Below are 21,902 nucleotides of genomic sequence, written 5' to 3'. Positions count from 1 at the left end.
AGTCAGGCTGATCTCGAACTCCCGACCTCAGGTGATCCGCCCGCCTTGGCCTCCCAAAGTACTGGGATTACAGGCATGAGCCACTGCACTTAGCCTGTTCATGCCTTCTTTATGTGTGTATGTGTGTGGTTTTTTTTATACTTAAGATTATGCGTGAAGCCTCCATGAAGCCTTCAGTGTGATTTAAGTAATAAATAGGCAGCCATTTGAGCTCTGTGAGAAGTGATTAATCGAGCTACATGAAAGTAATTCTTTAAGTATATTCTCTCTGAATCATAGCAAGAGGAGAAGTTCTGCTTTGAATGAAACTGGTAGGCACTCCTTGTAATTGCCCAGTGAATCAGATTGACAAAGATAGCTACACAAGGAAGATAGGCCTACAAAGGACTAAATCAATGGGATTCAGTCACAAACAAGTGAAATTATATCAGTCAATAACTTTCCTTAAGTGACTTCCTGAAATCTTCCAGACCCATATTTTCCTTTTCAGGTTACTCATTTATGTCAGTTATTAAAGAACTGCAAAATTGCCTGATTATATCAAGGACCTTGTTGTGACGTAGTCTGTAAATGTGGATCTTTTTTAAAAGGAAGTTTGAGTTTCATGTAAAGCATTGAGCATGTTGGCTGAAGATATGACTTTTTCTGAAGCTTGTAACTGTAAAGAAATTGTGGGATCTAGTTTTCCCTTTAAAAATAAGATTCCTGTGTTTGTTTCTTCTCACCAGATTTACTTTTGAATCTACTTCATATTAAAGATATTGAAAGACATTCACTTACTCATATGTTAAATTGTTATGTAGAGGGTTTATAAGAGACAGAAGAATTCATAGCATCATGGGATCATTCCTAAAAGGATGAAGGAGAAGTCTTCAGATAAACAAAGGTGACTGGTGAATTGAATCTTGAAGTATGAGTAGGTTTTAGGAGATTGAATTAGAGGTAGCAAATCCTTCAAGGGAATAAACAGACATGAATAAAGACACAAACTGGGACCATATGAGTCGTGTGTGATGTAGGTTTAAGAGAACAGGTAGATTGGGGCCTTGAGTGCAAGCTAATGATGTTAAACAGTCTAGTGGGGATTTATTGAAGACAAGGGGTGATACAAAGGAGATGATTGTAAAAGACTGGTATTGTGGTGATATACCTGATGAACACATGGGCAGCTGGAGGAAGACCAGTTTGAAGGTTGTGAACCTAGACTGATGGAAGAAGAAATGCAAAGGATCAGAAAGATCTAGGAAACATAACATCACACTAGGGTTGCAGCAGATAATTCATCAAAAATGGAAAGGCAAGGAAGAAAGGGAAGTGTTTAAAGCAAACTGGATGACCAAGCTGAATAATTGGAGAGAATGGTGAGAGTAGAAACAGAAAAAAGTTGAGTTGGCTATATTTATTTTTTGGAGACAAATACACTAGGTGAATAGAGGGTTACGAAGGGTTTTTTTTTGTTTTGTTTTGTTTTGTTTTGTTTTTAAGGTCTATTGAATTAGACATTTTCAGAAAGCATTTAAAGTTATGGGATTATAAATACAAAGAGGAGCTGCTTGTGGTTGCTCACGCCTGTAACCCCAGCACTTTAGGAGGCCAAGGTGGGCAGATCAGTTGAGCCCAGTAGTTCAAGACCAGCCCTGGGCAAAATGGTGAAACCCATCTCTACTAAAAATACAAGAATTAGCTGAGTATGGTGGTGCGTACCTGTAGTTCCAGCTACTCTGGAGGCTGAGGTGGAAGAATCGCTTGAACCCAGGAGGCAGAGGTTGCCGTGAACTGAGATCATGCCACTGCACTGCAGCCTGGGTGATGGAGTGAGACCCTTTCTCGAAAATAAAATAAAAATGAATATAAAGAGGAATAGAACTCTGGAAATAAATTTGGTAACTGTTACACATTTATTCTTTACCCCTTAAGTATTCAATTCTAATTTTCTGACCTTTGCTTTAAGTAAATGACTGTGTCTTTCAGTGGATATTGAAAGTACAGCAGGAAATCATGCTCTATAAGAATGGAACACCTGAAAGAATTATGTAGGTGTCCTTGGTTTAGTTGAGTCACAGGCTGACTCCAGAGAAATTTAATTGCCAAGTAGCAGAGCCTCAAGATGAGATTTTAATACTCTGCCGTTTTTAAGCTTTGTTTTGCTGACTGAAATATCTCTGTATATAAATAATACTTATCTGTGCTTAGTTGTATGTCAGCTGATTCACTTTAAAGTTGTGGAATATTTGTAATTTGTCTTTTACCCCGTTTATCTGTTTTGTATTTGTTTCTATTTTTCTTTGTGGTTACCTTCATCCCAGCTGAATTTGCTCTGTTTTAAGACAGTGGTCCTTAAACATTAGGGTGCATTTGAATCACCTGAAAGGCTTGTTAGATGGGTTTCTGTTTTAAAACTCTGAAGTGGTGACCAAGAATTTGTATTTCTAACAGGTTCCCAAGTGATACAGTTGCTACTGGTCTGGAGACTATACTATAACAATCACCGCTTTATAAATAAAGCCCTTTAAGGTGAAGTCCTAAGATACGGTTCTCAGCTTGGCTAGAGATACAAAAATGTCACCTGTAGAAGGAATTACAGAAAAACAAGCAAAAACAGGCCTGGATCTCACTCTTGAAGATTCCAATCAGTAGGTGAACAATTTAGGAATGGTACCTCAGAGTTTAAGTTTAAGAAGTTTAAGAGTTTAAGGGCATATGCCTTTTTTGCATATGCCCACATATCACTCATCTAAACCTAGTGAATTGCCTTTTTGAAGTCTCTTTTTGTTGTAATGTGAAGATGTCATGATACCAAGAGCTCCATTCTTTACTAGCTGAACCTGATCATTGACTCTTAGAGCTTTTAGGGAGGCGATACAATTGTCTTGGCCAAAATGGTATTATAAAATGTTGAAGCCAGGTGCTGATAAACTCAGAATTATTAAAAGCTCTATATGTAAAATAACAGACCAGTTAAAGAGTGTTTTTTACCCCCAATAGTGACCCTTGAACCAGATTGGCATAGCAACGTTCTAGATTGCTCTGAAATAGCACTGTATCTGTTATCTCCTGAGACAGATCTGTTTTCACTAGTCAGAAAGTGTGATACAGCCCTGCCAAGCAAAACTAGCTTTCAGGCTTTAGATTCTAAACTTCTAATTTCCATTAGGACTTTCTCTTTAACTCATGGGTTATTTAGAAGTGTATTTTATTTCCAAATATTTTGAGGATTTTCCATGTATATTTCTGTTAATGATTTCTAGTTTAATTGCAACTCTAATATCTCCATCATCCCAGAGTTTGTTCTGCTGATTGCTTTGTTTCTTGACAGTGGATTTTTTTTTTCATTTTATGTGCCTCATAACTTTTTTTTTTTTTTTTTTGAGATGGAGTCTTTGTTGCCCAGACTGGAGTGCAATGGTGCGCTATCTCGGTTCACTGCAAACTCTTCCTCCTGGGTTCGAGTGATTCTCCTGCCTCAGCCTCCCAAGTAGCTGGAATTACAGGTGTGCGCCACCACGCCCAGCTAATTTTTGCATTTTTAGTAGAGACAGGGTTTCACTATGTTGGCCAGGCTGGTCTCGAACTCCTGACCTCAGGTGATCCACACACCTCTGCCTCCTAAAGTGCTGAGATTACAGGCATGAGCCACCATGCCCGGCGTGCCTCATAACTTTTGATTGAATGTTGGACATCATGAGTTGAACAGTAGAATACTTATTCCTGAAAGGGCACACCTGTTCTTTTTCAAGGCTGTTAGTGTGGCAGAGTTGAGTCAGTTTAATCTGGAGTTGAGCCGGGCTTATGTTTTCTTGTTGCTCTGCTTATCTCAGTGTACCACAAGGCTTCAGATTTCTTTACTATTTCCTGTGTTTCTGGTTGAGGTTGTAATGCCAGAGTGCTTTTTGTCATTTGTACTCCCCTGTTAAATTTCACCTTTCTCTATATGCCTGTGCTACTGAAGAAGCCCCATTCCACTGTCTTTCCTCTTACTTAGTAGTAGACTGCTGTCACGTGTTATTCAGTGCTTGCTGGTCTGGTGGTATTAGCCAAAGGAATTCTTAATTTTCCTCATTCAAACTCAGCCTTCAGCCTCCAACGAACCACAGGTTTGGTTCTTGAATGTAGGCCTTTTTCATTGTTCCTGGCCCTTTTTCCTATGGCAGCCTTATTCTGGTTTGTGTCTTTGGCAAATCTTGTGAGGGAGTTTCTTTCTGACTCTCGGGGGTAGGAGACCTTTAAAAGATACAAGGTAGTATACTGGGCCCAGAAGTGTTTCCTGTCACTCCTGTAGGAGTAGAGGATTTTTTTTCCTCTTATATTTTTTTCTCTTCACAGTGAAACTGCTTTGTTCCCTGTGTGGCAACAGGGTTTACAGCCTTTCTTTTAATGACATTATGGCTTTTATTCCTTAAAGGAGAAGGGTCTGGGTGAGACTTTGGGTCTTTCCCACTGTGGTGGCTGCTCCCCTTCTCCAGGTCTACACCACCAACTAGTGAATGGTCTTTCTAATGGCCCAACTTGTCTGAATCTTTTTCTTGAGTACCTGGTGGAGATGTCTGTTAGTTTTCTATGGCTGTTAGAACAAGTTACTACAAATTTGGTAGCTTAAAACAGCACACATTTTTTTCATAATTTTGGAAGACATAAGTCCAAAACCAGTTTCATTTGGTCAAGGTGTTCAGCAAGGCTGGTTTCTTCTAGAGTGTTTGGGGGTAGAACCCATTTTCTTGCCTTTTCTAGCATTAAAGTTGTTCTACACTCCTTGGTTTGTGACGCCAACCTCTTGCAGCTATAGTCACATCTATTTATCTCTCTGATTTTGACTTCTCTTACTTCTCTCTTATAAGAACTCTCTCCTGTGATTATATCAGGCCCCTCATCTCAAAATTCTTAATCATATTTGCAGAATCCCTTTTACCATACAAGGTAACATATTCACAGGTTCAGGGCATTAGAACATGGACTCTTTGTTATTGTTATTCAGCCTACCACAAGGTTCCTGGAAAAAAGTTTGTGAATGAAGGTAACCGTCCCTGGAGCTGTAGGCTCCCAAGGCTTCTGTACTCTATTAGCCAACATTTCATCTTTAGCAAACCTTTAAAATTCATAACTGAATTCTTACTCACGTAGTGTTGAGCAGCTCTTCCTCTCATGCTCTGCCGCAGGTGATCCAGAGCTTGGATCCCATCCCTCTTTTATGGGGCCTATCTTTCTTGGATTTCAGGCCACTTGGTTGCCCTCTGACATCAGCTCTCTGATGGCTTGAAAAGTTACAATTTTGTAGTTTATCTTGTTTTTTCTTGCTAGGATAGAAGGAGTGTTATTTCCAGTTGTTGTTGTTACTGTTTTTCCATTCTAGCCAGAGGCTTTTCAAAGAAACTTCAGAAACTTTACTGAGCCTGAGGGAACACAAGTCAACTGCCAGTAATCACTATTTTCAGCTTTATAGTAATAGCAGCAGTAGTAAACTAGAACAAATTGTAGTGATAGTAAGAGTGGTTGTAGTTGAACTCATAGTGAAGGAAAGTAAGCACTTACCGCAACCATATGCCAAGCATTATTTTAATTACTTTATACACTTATTTAATCCTTAAACTCTATGAGGTGGTTACTGTTTTTATTTACATTTATAAATGAGAAAACCGAGGCACGTGGAGATTAAGTCATTTTCTCAAAGTCTCAGGCTGATACTGACAGAGCTAGGATTTTAGTCCAGGAACTACTTCTCCAGAATCTGTACTTTTAAGCATGAGGCCTGTGCTGCTTCTCAAAAGATAATTTGTTCTGAGGATATGATTCTGTAGTTAACTCAATTTCCTCTGTGAGCTTTTTGCTGAACTATTTCCCAATTTTTTTGAGTCAAGGGCATTTCTTTTAATCCTATATCCCTAGAAGTAGATGGAAATAAGATCAGGTTTTCTCAACCTGGGTTTCCTGGGAGAATTAATTCCTAATACTCTCAGGCATCCATTGAATGTAGAGAATAAATGTTTTTTCGGTGGATTTTAAATCGTATTTGTTATCTACTAAATTGGGAGAAGTGCAAAAAAAAAAGTCAAATAATTTTCTATTTTCTGTGTTTCAAATGAGAAGCTCCTATAATCACCTACAAAATGATAATCACTACATAATGTAAGTATCAAGCATCATCATGGACAACTCAACTAGAGTATGAGATAAAACCTCACCTTGATTCTGTGGATTTTTTTTTTTTTTTTTTTTACCCTGCTCTCATCACCTTTGAAATTGGAGACTCATCTTTTTCTAGTTGTTCTCTAGTCAGGGGATATATCTCTACCTGTATATAGAAGGTCAGCTTTGGGGCTATACTCTGAATTCATAACTTGTAATTCTATTTCAAGGTGCTGTGATTTATATCTTTGTGAGAATGCTAACTTTTAAAGATTTATTTTAAATAAGGAATAAAGAGGTCTTCCTTAATCACATGGTTTTCTCAGTCTTGGGAAGTTCATTTTGTTTCTTTTATTCTTTTTCAGTGTCTGAGTATATGCATGCATGGATATTTGCATGTAAACTTCAACTGGGATTAAAACCATTTAGGGCCATCCATGTATTTTGTAAAGAAGATCATCCTGCATAATTACTCCTCATCAGTAACTACCATCAAATATATTTTCACTTTAGGATATTCTTATCCTAAAGTTTTTGAATGCTAATACTGACCTGACAGTTCCACTTATAGGAGAAAGGGAACTGGATACCATTTTCCAGTTCATTTACAGGTATTTCCTATCGTATGTTACTTTAGCCTGGGACAGAACCCAGCAGCCTTTTAAAACTTTATTAAAAGCTCTATTTGATTGTTGCCAATTATAAAGCAGATTTGAAAAGAAAAAGATAAAGCAGATTTGAAAAGTGGACCTTTAAGAATTGTTTGGATATATCGGGTTTTTACAGCCATTTAAAAAGAACTCAAGATAATCTTCCCACAGGACAGTCATGGTGATTAGTAAGGAACTACATAGGAAGTAAAGTTATTTCTTGAGTTTACCAATTTCTGTTGGTGTTTTCATCAAAAGATTTAATGGAATTTTGACTTATCACTATATACTGAAAAAAAAAATCAACCTCATCTTCAAATGATTTCAGTCAATTCAGTAGATTTAATCTTAGTACCTATTTACTTCATTGATAGTATCTTGCCCTAGCGATAGTAGAGATAGTAGACTAGAACTTTTTTTTTTTAGATAGAGTTTCGCTCTTGTTGCCTGGGCTGGAATGCAGTGGCACGATCTCAGCTCACTGCAACCTCCGCCTCCCGGGTTCAAGCGATTCTCATGCCTCAGCCTCCCGAGTAGCTGAGATTACAGGCATGCACCACTATGCCCGGCTAATTTTGTATTTGTAGTAGAGACAGGATTTCACCATGTTAGTCAGGCTGGTCTTGAACTCCCGACCTCAGGTGATCCACCCGCCTCAGCCTCCCGAAGCGCTGGGATTACAGGCGTGAGCCGCCGTGGCTGGCCAGGACTAGAACTTTTAAATGTATTTTATTCATATTGCCACAATTTAGAATTATTATGACATCTAAAATAGATAATATTTTATAAATAAAAGCTAATGTTGATAGATTTAAGGTGACTAATCTATCATACGTACTGATATCAGAATCTCCTCAGTTTTCTAAATTATGACTAGTGATTACCATTGGGCATAGTAGTACGCCTTTATTATTTGAAATCACAACTTAATTTCTTGGTGAATTAGGATTCCACGGTAGGAGGAATTTGAGATATTGAGCTATTCAAAAATTTACCTAACTTTTGAACTTCATCAGTATATCCCCACCATGTTGTTATGCAGCTATTGTTTGACTACTTTCCCTTACCACAGTTAATGCTAGAGGTACAGTTCAGGCTAGTTCAATCCTCATCTGAAAGTTTACCTTCCCTTCAGATTCTCAAAGTTCATTGTTGATACCCATTTATCTAACTCAGCATCTTGTTTAACATCATTGTAGTGCATAAGAATCAATAAAGTGCACACACTCCCAAATCTTGTTTGTCCCTTCTTCTATTCTATCTTCTCCTTCATCTTTGTCTAACTCTGAGCTGTCAAACGGCCCATGGTGGGAAAATGAAGAGTTTAACACTTAAATTTAAAGGAAGGGGTGTGTATGTCTGTGTTTGTGTGTGTGTGTGTGTGTGTGTGTGTGTGTAGGTAGGTAGGAAGGGAGTGTATTTGAATCTATGTATTACCTGATTTTTCTGTAAATCTAACATATTCCTTTAAAAAAAGTCTTTTTTAAAAAGTTAAAGGACTGTAAGTAGAAAAATTAATATTTTTCTTTTAAAAGCTTTTGATCATTATAAAAATGTATATACAAAAATATTAAAAGTAAGTTGAAATCACCTATAATCTTATAGTATTTCAATGTATTTACTTCTATTCACATATTTTTAATGATTCTGTTCAAAACATTTAAAAACGTTTAGCCATGGATATAATTTGAAAGCTGAAAATATCAAAATATTTTGGAAACAGTTTTTTGTTAAAACATTTCTTGATCCATTCTCTTCCTTTCCCATTCCTATGACTTCCTTGAGACCTTTCTCAGTGTCTAGCCTCTACTTTCTGCCATGTTATTCTATTCACCTTAGCTTCTTTGCTGTTTTCTCTTGGCTTCGTTCTCTGTTCCTCACTTCTGATTATCTCTCCCTTGGATCCCACTCTGTCTGCCTTGCCTCTCCTCATTTTTATTGCTAGTGTATAATTGGGTTCTGCAGCTCTCCTATGTCTCACTTCCCCCAACCTTCTGGCTCATTTCCTCGCCTGATAAAATGGCCAGTCATCATGGAAAGTGCACCACTGTCCTCACTAATATCCAGAGCAGGGCATGTGTTCTCTTCCTTCTTTATTCCTCACTGCACCCTGCTATTCTTTACTTCATTCTCTAAATACTGTTCTTCCAAGGCTGTCTTGGACATTTACTGAACAATTTAGGGTAACAGAGGCCTTACACACGGAACAGTGTAAGATTTAAAATTAAATGCTTTGTATTTTGTTCATAAAATTTACTTGGCCATCCTTGCCACTAAGAATGTTTCCTTTTTGCCTTAGACCTAGTTTTATAAAAAGCAGTGATCAGTGACTTAAGATAAATGTCTTTAGACTTAAAATGATACTTCATTGTATGCCATCAAGAGATTAGATTCTAAGGAAAGAATTAGAAAATTTAATAAATTTTGTGCTATAATTTTTAAACGTTATTTTCAAAATGCCTTTACTAAATAAATTTTTCAAATAATTGAAAAATTTTCAATTTTTTGAAAATTTATAACTAAATAATATTTTAATTATTTAAATATTTATATTATTAAAATAATATAAATATTATTTATAACTAATATTTTACTAAATAAAATTTTTCAAAATTTTTTTTACTAAAAATGCTTTTAGTAAAAATTGGGGAAGAGAGGTTTAATTTTCAAAATATTCATATTTGGATAATGAGGGTAACCCAGCTGCCACTGGACTTTTCTTATTAAGGTGGTATTCTGGTGAAATTTAAATTAAAAGTGTTCACTTGGTATATTTTTTCTATAATTAAATTGATTTGCTGATTTTGTTAGACACATGGAATGGCTAACCTGTCTAACACATTTAGTATTTATTTTATCACTTTCTTTGACTTTAAAATCTGTATTTTAACCTCAGACCTTTAAGTGTCTTTGTATTATTCATACATACTTTTTGTTTATGTTATAAATATTTGGATTTTTAAATTTTTAAAACATTTTTAATAGATGCAGTATAGTCAAGTAATTTGTATTTAAAGAAAACAGAAGCCTGAACGTGGTATATATTACATAGTGAAGTGTGGTATTTCTGGGGTACACAATTTTAGAGTAATAAATGATATAATTTCAAGCACCTACAGCAGTGAAATATTTCTCATTTTACACATTTATGTTTCTGTAAGATTTGTTTTTGCAGTTTTATCTTCCATTGCAGTGTGTTAATATTGTTAAATTATACAAGAGAAGGATTATATATTATATACTTAATCATTTGGAAAGACTGAGACTCTTACCACAATTCCTCTATTGACTAAATGCATGACCTTGAATCAAGTTACCTCTAAGGTCATTGTCTTATCTTTAAAATGAAGACATTGACTTCATTTTTTCTCAAGTTATGTAACTTTTATAACTGAGAGATTCCAAAACAAATATACAGTTTCAAAAAAGATCCCAAAGTCTGTAATCTCACCATTCATCTGACACTTGATTTATCTGCCTAGCATCACTACTAAGCAGCAGGGAACGAGCTTTGTCAGGGATAGAGCTGTGAGCCCCTTCCTCCCTCTTGGCGGGAACTGTCAATGATTTCTCTAAGTGAGCTGATACGTTTTTACTAAAAATTTCAACCCTTAGAGTCATACAAAAAAGTATAATCCAACTTCTAGTTGAAAAGCCAACTATATTGTTTTTGATTTTTCTTTCATTTTTAAATTAAGCATTCTGTTTCATCTGTTACTCCTATAGCAAGGTGTTTATTTATATTGATTTTATATTTCTTTGGACATAAGAAATAGACACTTAAACATAATAATGAAACGAGGTGAAATGAATTTGAAAATAGGACTGGACACAAATTTTGAAATTTGATTGATCTCCCCAGTGAAATGTTATTTTAAAGTTATTTTAAAATGTTATTTTAAATGGGAATTATAGTAATGATAATGTTAGATGCTTACTGTATTCCAGACTGTTTTCTGATCTTTGACTCTACTATCACATTCAGTTCTTACAACAGTTCTATGAGGTATACATACCTCCATTTTAGAAGTCAGGTAACTGGGGTACATAGCAATGTGAAATAGAAATTGTTCCAATTATATATTTAAATGATGTTATGTAGATTAAGTTATGTATTAGAATATAATTTCTTCCCTTCCAGAAAAATACTACCATAGTGTATGGTAAAATCTACTGGCCTTCACATTAGTTGCCAAGATTTATTGAGGGCTTATATGCCAGTCAGTGTGCTGGTGCCTTCCACATTTGATCTCATTTAATCCTCATAACAACTGGATGAGATAGATATTGATTTCTTTACTATTTTATGGGTGAGGAAAATGAGAATTACTTGCCCAATATTATACAATTGGAAAATGGTGGAATTATAATTTGAGTCTAGGCAGTCTTAACCATACAGTTCATGCACTAATCATTAGGCATACCACCACACCCCACTACACTGCTTTAGCATATTTGACTTTGTTGCAACAAAAAAAGTAGATACTTCCTCTTGACAGGCAATATGTAACTATATGAGATACAGAATATATTGATAGTTACTGGTATGTGCATCAGTGAAGTGCTTTGAAAACAATTTTTTCTACATTAATTTGCTTACTAGCTGCATATGAAATAAATACAAAGCCCAAACTTGATCTTTGATTTAAAATACTGCACAGTTTTTTGTCCTGGGAAGATAGGAGCCAAGAGAAGTCACATTGCTTATTCTAGCTTATTCTAGTGAAATTTAGGATGTGGGGACATTAGCAATAGCTCTTTAGTTTTTATCAAGCTTGACTTATCAACTTGAATTTAATTGGGAGTTAAAGCAGATTTCCATATCTACTGTGTCTATATTTGGATGTATTTCAAAGTCAAATACAAGTATGTATTTTCAGTTGTCTTCTCATCTCCATTATTTGTGCATGTAATTAAGAGTTAATTGTATTTCTCTTATAAATGATATGGTTGCTTCCTCTTGCATTATACTTTTCCAGTAGTAAACTACAAACAAGGCAGTTCTCAGAATATCAGATTCAGAATGTGCTCAAAAGCTCTTCGCTTAGAGACTGAAGCACTGAAAAAAGTTAGGATGTGTGACCTTACTATTTAACAAGCGAATTCTACTCTATTATTTCTTATATGTTGATAAATACAACATGTCTTTGAAAACTATGTTTAACATTGTATTCTTTTGGGGGGGGATGTTTACAATTTTGTTTTTACTTTCTTTGGAGATTATTCAGTTTGGCATGATAGCTCTCCTCAGTAACGCTTTATTTGTCTGTGTGCCACTTTTCACTTTCTTTTTCTCAATGGAACCTAGAAGCATTAAACACATCTCTAATTGTTAATATAAAAAAATGAACTTTTTCTGTGATGTGTGACTACTTGGCATTTTTACCTCATCTTCACAGATCTAAATATTTGAAGGAAATGATCACTTTATGTTTACCCCAGTCAAAAAATTTTACTTCTAATCACTAAAATTTCTCCCCTGAAAACAAAGACAAAAAGGTAACAAATAATTGTAACCAAAGATATTTCTAATACTGTCTTTTTAAAAGAAAGTCTGCTCAGGCACAGGATAAGACTCATTTAAAAATTTCCTCCGTGAGTCTCTGTATTTGAGTATAACTAGCACTGTAACATACTGATTAGATGTGCTTGTTTTCAACACAGTTGCATGTTTTCTCGGGCAATGTTAAATTGCCATATTTGATGAAAAAATAGCAAATTGAAATTTTTCAAAATATTTATTGATCAAATGTTTCCTTTTATAAATACAAGCCCTTCATCATTTTAGTGTTATTTTCTTTTTTGCTTTAGAAAGGTAGTTTTATTTTGACAACCAAAAGTAATAATAATAATACAAGAGGAGGCAACTCAATGTTTCAAATGATAAAATAGTTCAATTTTAACCAATAGGAACCTACACAAGATCATGGCATTTAGGTTTAGGGTATCTATCTCTTTGGACCAGATCATATGTTATTTGAATCTACTGTGGTTTGTTAGTATGTTTCATAAGACATAGTGCAGAGCTGCTATGATCTTTAAATGTTAATGTTCTTTTCTTATCACTTTACTGTGTAGATACCCTTCATGAGACCCAACTCTGCCACAGCTCATCCTCGGAGGCAATCCCGGAAACCTCTTTTATAAGTGTGATTTTAAAAATGTGGATTAAACTCTCGATAGAGTACATAAAGTAAAGAACAGCTATATTGTCCTTTCTATAAGCTTGTCACTGCAAAAAGTTGCCTTTTGCTTGTCAGGTTTGGATAGAATATAATTGATTGGTTTGTTACTTGGACTAAAAAGGCAGTAGATTTGCCTGTGTGAATTTTTTTTTCCTATTTTTCTTCTTTTTGCTTTTTTTTGCACTAATCAGAAATATTTGATATGTGCAGTGTTGAAAAATACTGGATACATGTCTTGTCAGAATTGTTGTATTAAGTAATGTCTTTCCCTCTTGCTTCTTTGGCAAATGATGATACACAGTGTTTGGACTTACTGAAGAGTTACTGAAGCCTGTGGGACTTAATAAATACAGTATGCTACTCCCTGTTGTTATTCAACAATACAAGTAACAAACAAGAAAGACAATGCATTCCATTAGTCTGCTATTCTGTTTCCTTCAGCTTGATACATAGATTCATATAAAGTACTGCATTTTAAAACAACTATAGACTCATATTAAATGTTATTTCTATTTATAATAGTCAGCAAAAGTGAAAGACTTATGAAGTATATGACATTCTATTTTTGACTTATTAGTCCTAGTGTGAAAGCATATTAGCATGACATTTTTACAACTTCAGATTTTAAGCTCGTGAATAAAAATATATCTGTGTTGATCTCTAGATATTTTTAGTAATACCCAAATATATGCAGTCCTTATTGTTTTAATATAAACTTTCTGTGTTCAGTATAATTTTATTTTTCTCAACCTTAAATATGAACTTAGGAAATAAGGAGGGAAATACAAAGATTATTGACTATACAACCTACCAGCTGAAAGAAAGATCTTCATCAACATCTGTATCTTTCCAGAGGTATACAGAATTAAAATTTGATCTTCAAGCTTTAATGATCCAGTTTTAAGTCAACGGCAGAAATATGTTGAATATTTCATCACTCAATCTTGAACTGATTTAGAAGAGACTCTTTGCTGAAATTGAATTGCACATATACATGTAAATTGTCAACATGTAATTTGGAATTTTCTGATTAATAAATGTGGTTTTGGACATCTTTTCGGGTATAGTGACAATGGAAAATAGTTTACACTTTAGGACTAGAATAGGTAATGTTATAGATAATCAAAAGCAATTGTAATTGTAAAGCTGCTGTAATCTAGTAATCTCTGGTTATAGTGAGGAATCCTATGATTGGATGAGATGTTTGATAAAAGTAAAATGTGTACGAAATTACATATAAACAGATTATTAACTTATTGAAAGATCTCATCATATTGGAGGAAAAATATTCATAATCTTTAGCAAAATTAGTAGACTTTTGTTTAACAGAATAAGATAGGACTAGTTATCACTATATTAGCTTAAGGAAATGTTAGTAATTATTACTGTTACTGAAGTCTGGCTACCTTTAAGCAAAATGACAGATTGCCATTTTCTAAGTGGAATATACTAATACATTAGACCATGGCCCTCTTTTAATATTTAGTGAGAAATTACTCACAGTTGCTTTATTTTAGTTGTTTTTGAGAAACTCTTAGGCCTTGTTTTGATATCACTGTTAATCAAAATCCTTTTCACTTTGATTCCAATTAGAATACTATATTATCATCATTCTCCATCTTGCATTTTCCGTGATGGTGGATATTCTATTCCACATTTGGTGCTAGTCCTAAGACTCTTTGTCACATGTTATACATACAGACTGCAAAATTCATAAGATATAGGTCCTGCAAAAAGTATAGTTGAAGTAAGAAAACTTTTGAAGTAACTAGAATACTTTGTGCTAATAATCTCTTAAATGCTCTCATATCCACAGTGTAAAATTATTCCCTGTCCATAATCAGTTCAACTGCTATAAGGAGAAAATTGATGTGTACTTAAGAAAATATGTACTAAATGATCCATATTTCACAGACGTACACAAGAAAAATGGCACATCAGGTAAATGATGGTTGTTTATCACACAGTAGGGAAAGGAAGAAACATTAAAATATCAGGAAGGAGATGAAACGTCTCTGAAATACAAGAAGAATGATATAATAGTAGATAGTGGTTCTCAAACTTTGTGCATCAGAATCACAGGAAGGATTTGTAAAAACACAGGTGACTACCCTATTCCTCTCCTCATCCTCCCTCTACCCACTTTACTCCCTCCCCTCTTCACCCTGTAGTTTCTGATTTAGTAGAGAATTCGCATTTCTAACAAGTTCCCGGGTGATGCTGTTGCTACTGGCCTGGAATACCACATTAAGAACCATTCATAGGTAGTATTTTTTAAAAAAATTATTGTGTTGTGCTCAACATTGTTTGATAAAGGAATGCGCTTTTTAAATCTCCTTAAAAGGGCCCTTAGATTTCCTCTAGATAATAGAATTAGTAATTTCGTCTGCAACATACACAATTTTTTTTTATTTTATAAAATTTAGTTAAATGTTTGTTTTACACTGACTATGGAAACAGCACTATTATAGATACAGAAAGAAATCAATAAACATAGCCTGTGTTCACAATTCACTCATCCCTTTGTTATAAAAAGACTTGAAATTAGAGTTATGTTTTAATATGAAAACAAAATTTAGCCTTAGCCTTTATCCATCTTAACTTTAGAAATTATATTTATGCACTGTTTGTAGATCATTGTCATTCATTGTTGCTTGAGTGTTCATCTGATTTTATATTTATGATATTAAAAACAGACTGCTGACCAATAAATAAAATATTTACACTCTATTTCCCTGTATTTACATCCTATTAATGAAAACCACTGTTTTTAAACAAAGTTAATTATTTCATAAAACTCACCGCTATTTTACTTGATTCTCAATATGGGAATATTTCATGAATATTTCACCAGAATTTATTCAAGGAATTCAGAAGGACTCTCCAGCAGGCCTGAATATTTACATTATTAAATTTTTTAAAAAATTTAAAAATGACAATTGAAACTTGTTTAAGAGACTCAACTTGGAGTTTCGTGACATATGAAGGCAGAATCATTTTTTCTACCTGTCTGAATCAGCACTTTGTAAGTTTACATAAAATTAAGGATTGTGATTTCTAAGGTAGACATGCTTTGCAAATATTTCTTTATAAAAGTGGAAGCCTCTTTGCCATAGTGCTCACTCTAAGGCTTTCTGTAGGCCTGCCGGTAAGATTCACTGCTGTTCAGGTACATAAGATGTAATGAAATTGGATGTGCATGCTGGGCTTTGTAAATAAAATGAGATGGACCCCCAGCAATTATCTCATTTATCTGATTTACATTGTAAAATCAGGATCTACACTATTGATTAGAGCATAATTAGTTAATTATGAACAGGAAAATACAAAGTTACATGGAGCTCGAGCACAGCAGGTTGTACTGCTGAAAAATTTCCAAGGGCATGAGCAGATGGAAATCAGTTTATTAAAGAACAAAGCAGACGTGTTTCAGGTATGGAAATGTCTAATTCTTCTCTCATGCTGCGAAGAGTTGCTTGACCTTATTGTGCATTTTTATATGAATTGTTTTGTCTCATCTTTCATTTTTTTGTTTCACATTTGATCTTGTAATCAGGCTGCCGCAGATATAGCTATCTAAATTGATCTCACTATTTAAGTGACTATTAAATACAGATTTGGATTTGGATACTTTTCTAATTTTCTAAAATTGATTTTTTATGTGTACTTTTATGTGTAAAGAATATTTTTGTCTTTCTTACTACCCATTCATTCATTATTGGCTGATACAGAAGTCTGTAGTGATATTAATGAAATAGGTTCAAGTCCTCCACATTAGTCTTATATTTGTGAAACGATTAGAAAACATTTTCAAACTATTTTGTATAGAAACTGCTCATGTAGGTAATTTGCACTAAAATTGTTGTAAATTACAAGGAATAAAATATTGTACTTATTAATACTAAATGTTACTCAATATTGGTAGAATGTAGAATTTTGTGCAAGCTTGTATTATTTGTAAAGTGATTTAACTTGTTGACTACAATTTGTATTTTCTCCATTAAGATGTTTAATTGAAATAATTGGCCACTATTCAATGAAAGAACTCATCACTACATGTTAATAGATTTGCGTAGATGTTTGAGCTGCTAGTGAGATTTTTATTTAAGTAATGACAGTATTGAAGACTAATTTTTTTGAACATTCTTGTGTGGAATTTTTACACAGAAATGAAAAAGTTGGAAAATCCAACCCATCAGTTCTCTGGATATTTAGTTTTTTTTTAAGTGGACAGACATAATAGTCTATATTTTCGGAGTCCAGTTTTTATTTCGCTTTATATAAAATTATAGGGGCTATAAGTAGAATGTTCCATTGGCATAAAAGATAATGTGATTATCATGAAATTTGCATGATAATTAAATTAAAATTAAATTAAAATACAAAATTTAATCATGAAAATGTACACCCTTGTTCAAGTCTATGTTAATGGATTTTGCTTCTTTCTAAAGTTTAGCTTACAAATGGCTATAAATTATTTGCATAGGACGTGCACTTAATTGTTTCAGTTAGGTTTTAAAAAGTAGTTTTAGTTTACTCCTCTAATGAAATTATCCATTAGAAATTAGAGATGTTAAAAAAAACCCTTTGGAACACTGACTTTTGGCCTCTTAGGCATCCGACGAAATAAATCAGCTGCTTCTTTTTACTTGTCTGCATATTCTCAGTAGTCAGGTAAACACCTGACCAATTGCTTGTTATATGGATCATAGCACATATGAAGGTAAATCATTTTTTTTCCCCTTTTCTTTGTTTAGGGTGCTATTCTTAATCATATACTAAGTAAGTATTTTACATACATATAGACTATGTTTATTTGGTCACTGTATTTTGTTAATGTGTAAAAGACCATATATTAAGCTACTTTGTTATTTACATCTATATCTGTTATTAATCTGATATCTAGGAAGTTGTATTTAGTAAGAATCTAGGTGTGCTTTTGTCTTATAATTGGGATTCCTTTATGCTCTATAGTGTTAATGTGTACAGTGTTTTTAGAGGCTTAAATGATACTTCTTTATGCATCCAGTTTTAATTTTATTAAAAAATCTTAGTGTTTCTTTACAGGTTAGTTTTATATTCTTTTTTAATATTTTAAGACATTGCCTTCCTATTTAATAATGTGCTATTGGTATAATAATCTGTTTTTATTACATAGACATTTGTGTTATTTAATAAAGTATATTGTGTTATATCCCTATACTTTTGTGGGTCAATGACTGCTTTTGCAAAAGTTTTTTAAAACATTTTATTCACTATTTATTTTGATAAATTATGTCCTATATTATGTGCTGCATGTGTTTCCAAGTTTATGTAAGAAATAAAGGTAGAAACCATAAATAGGTCAATAACTACTTTAACTCCATTGCAGCTTTTAGATAGCAGATGATTATAGACCCTTACGAGTTTTTTATTTTCAAGTTTTTTAAATGGTCTAAATTTGCAACATAGCCAGAGTTTGTTGGGTGACAGGAGTTGATAAAGATTACAAAGTGGTATTTGTGCGTAAAATTAATAAGCCACTATTTTGGCCATCCACATTGTTCTTTGATTTCTTGAGTTCTTAATGGTGTCTCTTATATTTGTCTACGGTTTAGTAATTCTTGCAAGTTCTGCTAGAGTTCACTTGTGTCCATCAGGATATTTCAGTGATTAACACATAAAACTATGGATTTTTTCAATTCAGTATTCTAAGATAGAAACAACCAGATTTTTGTCACATTGAAATAATTTGAGACATCTTTACAAAGATCTTATATTTGTATATTTATTTATCACCAAAACTTTGACTTTAAGATTGGATTCTTTTCTTCCCCCTCTCTTTTTTGGATTTTGGCAGTTCCTAAGGGTCCTAACTACTACTTTTTGCTACTTAGTCTTGAAGCTGCAGCTTTTATTTACTGTTGAATGAGCTAGAACTTTAGAGAACTTCCCAATCACCACTAATTCTGACAAGCAAATTCTTTTCCTTTGGAATGCATCACAAATACATGAGTTCCACATGTCAACTAAGTAATTCTGAAAGCTATTGCTAATGAAGGAATCAATCAGTAAGGATTAGGTCATTTTTAAATGGCATATATTTGTTATCTTCTGATAAACTAGCATATAAAATCTCCTCGTCTTTTCATTGGTTCTTGAGCTGAAAGATAACTTGATTGTATGAGTAGTTGAAATCATCAACAGATTGGAACTGTATCAGTGTAGCAAACTTGTTCTTGGTTTATTAGCTGGAATTTCATAGCTATATCAACAAAAATTATTTATGTACATTAAGGTGATAAATAATGAATTGTGATGCACAGTAATCATGATAGTTGCCTCAAGTTATACACTAGAAATCATAATTTGAAAATTATTATGACACAGAGTTATAAATATGCAGTAATTAGGTAGTAAATTGATGTAAACTAGGAAAATGTTAATACTTCATCAAGAACTTTGATTATTAGCAATCTGAACTATATGGCGCACTACCCAAAAACCTGAAGTTAAGGAAAAAAGACTATAGTTAACAAACAAAATTGAGCCCATTTACTTAACTCAGTAGAAATTCTCATTTTCGTGTGTTTTTACTGTCAGTTTACATTGCCTCAATAAGTTTTAGTGGTCTGGTTTCTGAATCCATAACAATTGTTGTTGGGGAATTTATGCTTAAGCAAACACTGACAATATCAGGAAGCAGTGGCTGATAGTTTTCAGGCAAATGAGGACCCTGAAAATCTATAAAAATTGAATACAAGAATTCAAATAGAACAGTCGACTACTGGTCCTCATTCCAAGGACAAAAGGCTGACACACTGTTAGACATGTAGCAGGATATATTATTCTTATTGATGACCTAAGATGACAAATATAAATTATATTTAATATGTTTATTTGATGAAACAAGAAATGTGATTATTTTTAAATTTCACATCAAAGATCATTAAAACTCTAATTTTTATGTATGGAGTATGCTCTCAGTTATTTAGAAATCTCAACCTTCTCATAAACTCAGAAATACTTATACTTTGAAGGTTTCTATATCCATAGGTTTAATCGAAATTTTGTCTAATGAAAGGTAAATATGTTGTATTGAGAAAGAGCATAAAATTATGTGGGCTTGCCAGTTAGTCTCTTTATGTCACATTTGAAGTTAGTTTATATTATCTATTATTACTTCTTAATGCCAGAACAACAGGTATTTGAACATTTTAACTGCTTTTAAATATATTTTTAGATATGTGATATTGTCATAGTAAGTAAAGTACTCTTGGTCCTATTGGTGCTATTTGATTTTATCTATTCCTGTAGCTAGAACTATCATAGTAAGCGTTTTTCAAAATCTTGAGTCTACAAGATTTTTGGAAAAGTACGTAAGCTTATTTTTTTCATAAGGAGAAAGTTGTAGAGGAAGAAATGCATAAACTTAGGGCATTCAATTGTATTTTAAACTTCTTTATATCTGAGTAACTTAATTAAGTTGCTTAACTTTTCTGCAACTCTTGATTCCCCAAATGAGTTTTTGGAAGATTGGGTTTTTGTAGCATAATATGAAATTTCTACTAAAAATGTAGATTTACACTCCCTTTTGTTATGATAGTTTCTTAAAGTCAATTGTTTTTCTTTGTGTGTTGTTTATGTAAGAAGAGCTTCTTCCCCCTTTTTTCCTAAAAGGTTATTGAATAGTAGTTTTTAACTTTATTCGAGTAATACATGTTCTATAAATCTTCCCCTTGGTTTGTTTCTTAATTGTAAATTTCTTGACATTTGAAGTTTTAAATCAGTGAAAGATAAACAATAAAGAAAATCTGACAGATTGGTTGAGAAAGTATTATTGTTTAATTTTTTTTAAACTACTATGAAATGAGGAATGCAATCCTTTCTATAAGATGTATACTCTTTGTTATTTGTTGTTAAATTTTGGTCTTGTTATTCCAACTGATGCAAAATTCTTTTTACAAAGCACTGAAATAATACAGATTTTTCTTCATTGTCAGCAGGATGAGATTGTCTGAAACGAAGAATAGGTATGATAGTTTTCTTAGATTTTGTACATCATAGGTGGCAAAGACACTATCAAAACATTTGTAAGTTTTTAAATGTACTAGGAAGTACTTTGTAAAACCAAATGGTCTGAAGAAAGTGACAGGTAAATTTGAGGGAATAAAACTAAATTATTGGGGTAGTGTTCTACCTCTTTGTATATTTAAATGTTCTGTGATTTAACATGTAAAGGTTATTTTTATTTGCTGTAGATTGTGTTAGCATGCTATAAATGTTAGAAAGTTCACTTACAATCTACTTTAACTTGAAGAAAGAGAGAAATCAGGTGCAAATCGTATAGCATTGATTGCAACCTAGTGTAGCCTAGTAGAATTTCTGAGTTTTAAGATTTTTTAAATAATCAAAATGTATTTTATTGGATTCATATCCTTGAATTATATATGTATCTTATTAAATAAAGTGATTTAATGGGCAAATGATTAATTATTTAAGTTCACAATTGAAATTATTGTGGTTGTTTTGAACACATGATTATACATATACATTCATTCATATGCTCTTAATATTTCTGCTGTCAGTGTTCTAAATATTTGTTTTGTTTGTTGATTTTATTGCTGTTGTATTTTGTTTTTGCTAAAACATTTATTTCAGGTTTAGTTTGCCTTTATCATCATCATTAATTTAATGATCTTGTGAGCCAAGGATAAAATTAACAGTGTTGAAGTTGAAATATACAATAGTTTGTCTTTTTGTCTTTGAAGTAGGTGGTTTTTATATTATTTAGATACACCTACCTATAAATCTGTTTACCCTGCAGGTGTGATGAATGCAGACTCTGCTACCATTTTGGCTGTTTGGATCCTCCTTTGAAAAAGTCTCCTAAACAAACAGGTTATGGATGGATATGTCAGGAATGTGATTCGTCATCTTCCAAGGTAAGCGGAGGAGTCTATAAGAA

At 33.2% G+C, this 21,902-nt stretch overlaps 1 protein-coding gene across 14 annotated transcripts in view; it reads left to right on the top strand.

Annotated features, from left to right (window-relative positions):
- The window catches only part of PHF14 (PHD finger protein 14), a 199,605-nt gene that overhangs the window by 119,769 nt on the left and 57,934 nt on the right, over window positions 1–21,902 (top strand). For 6 of the 14 annotated variants that reach the window (XR_013415440.1, XR_013415442.1, XM_077997010.1 and 3 more), the window contains one exon: window positions 21,762–21,879. Coding sequence is in view for 10 of the 14 variants with exons in the window: in XM_077997010.1 (XP_077853136.1) it covers window positions 21,762–21,879 (118 nt within the window). In the remaining 4 variants the exon portion in view is untranslated. Of the gene's footprint in view, window positions 1–12,848; window positions 14,011–17,712; window positions 17,738–20,937; window positions 20,968–21,761; window positions 21,880–21,902 lie in introns of those variants that run through there. The other 8 variants (XR_003728243.2, XM_077997009.1, XM_028846017.2 and 5 more) reach the window with 4 other exon arrangements.

This window comes from Macaca mulatta, chromosome 3, assembly GCF_049350105.2.
Source record: "Macaca mulatta isolate MMU2019108-1 chromosome 3, T2T-MMU8v2.0, whole genome shotgun sequence".
NCBI classification, from domain to species: Eukaryota; Metazoa; Chordata; class Mammalia; order Primates; family Cercopithecidae; genus Macaca; species Macaca mulatta.
The sequence above is the reverse complement of the archived record's forward strand: the minus strand, read 5'-3'. Positions and strand labels throughout refer to the sequence as shown.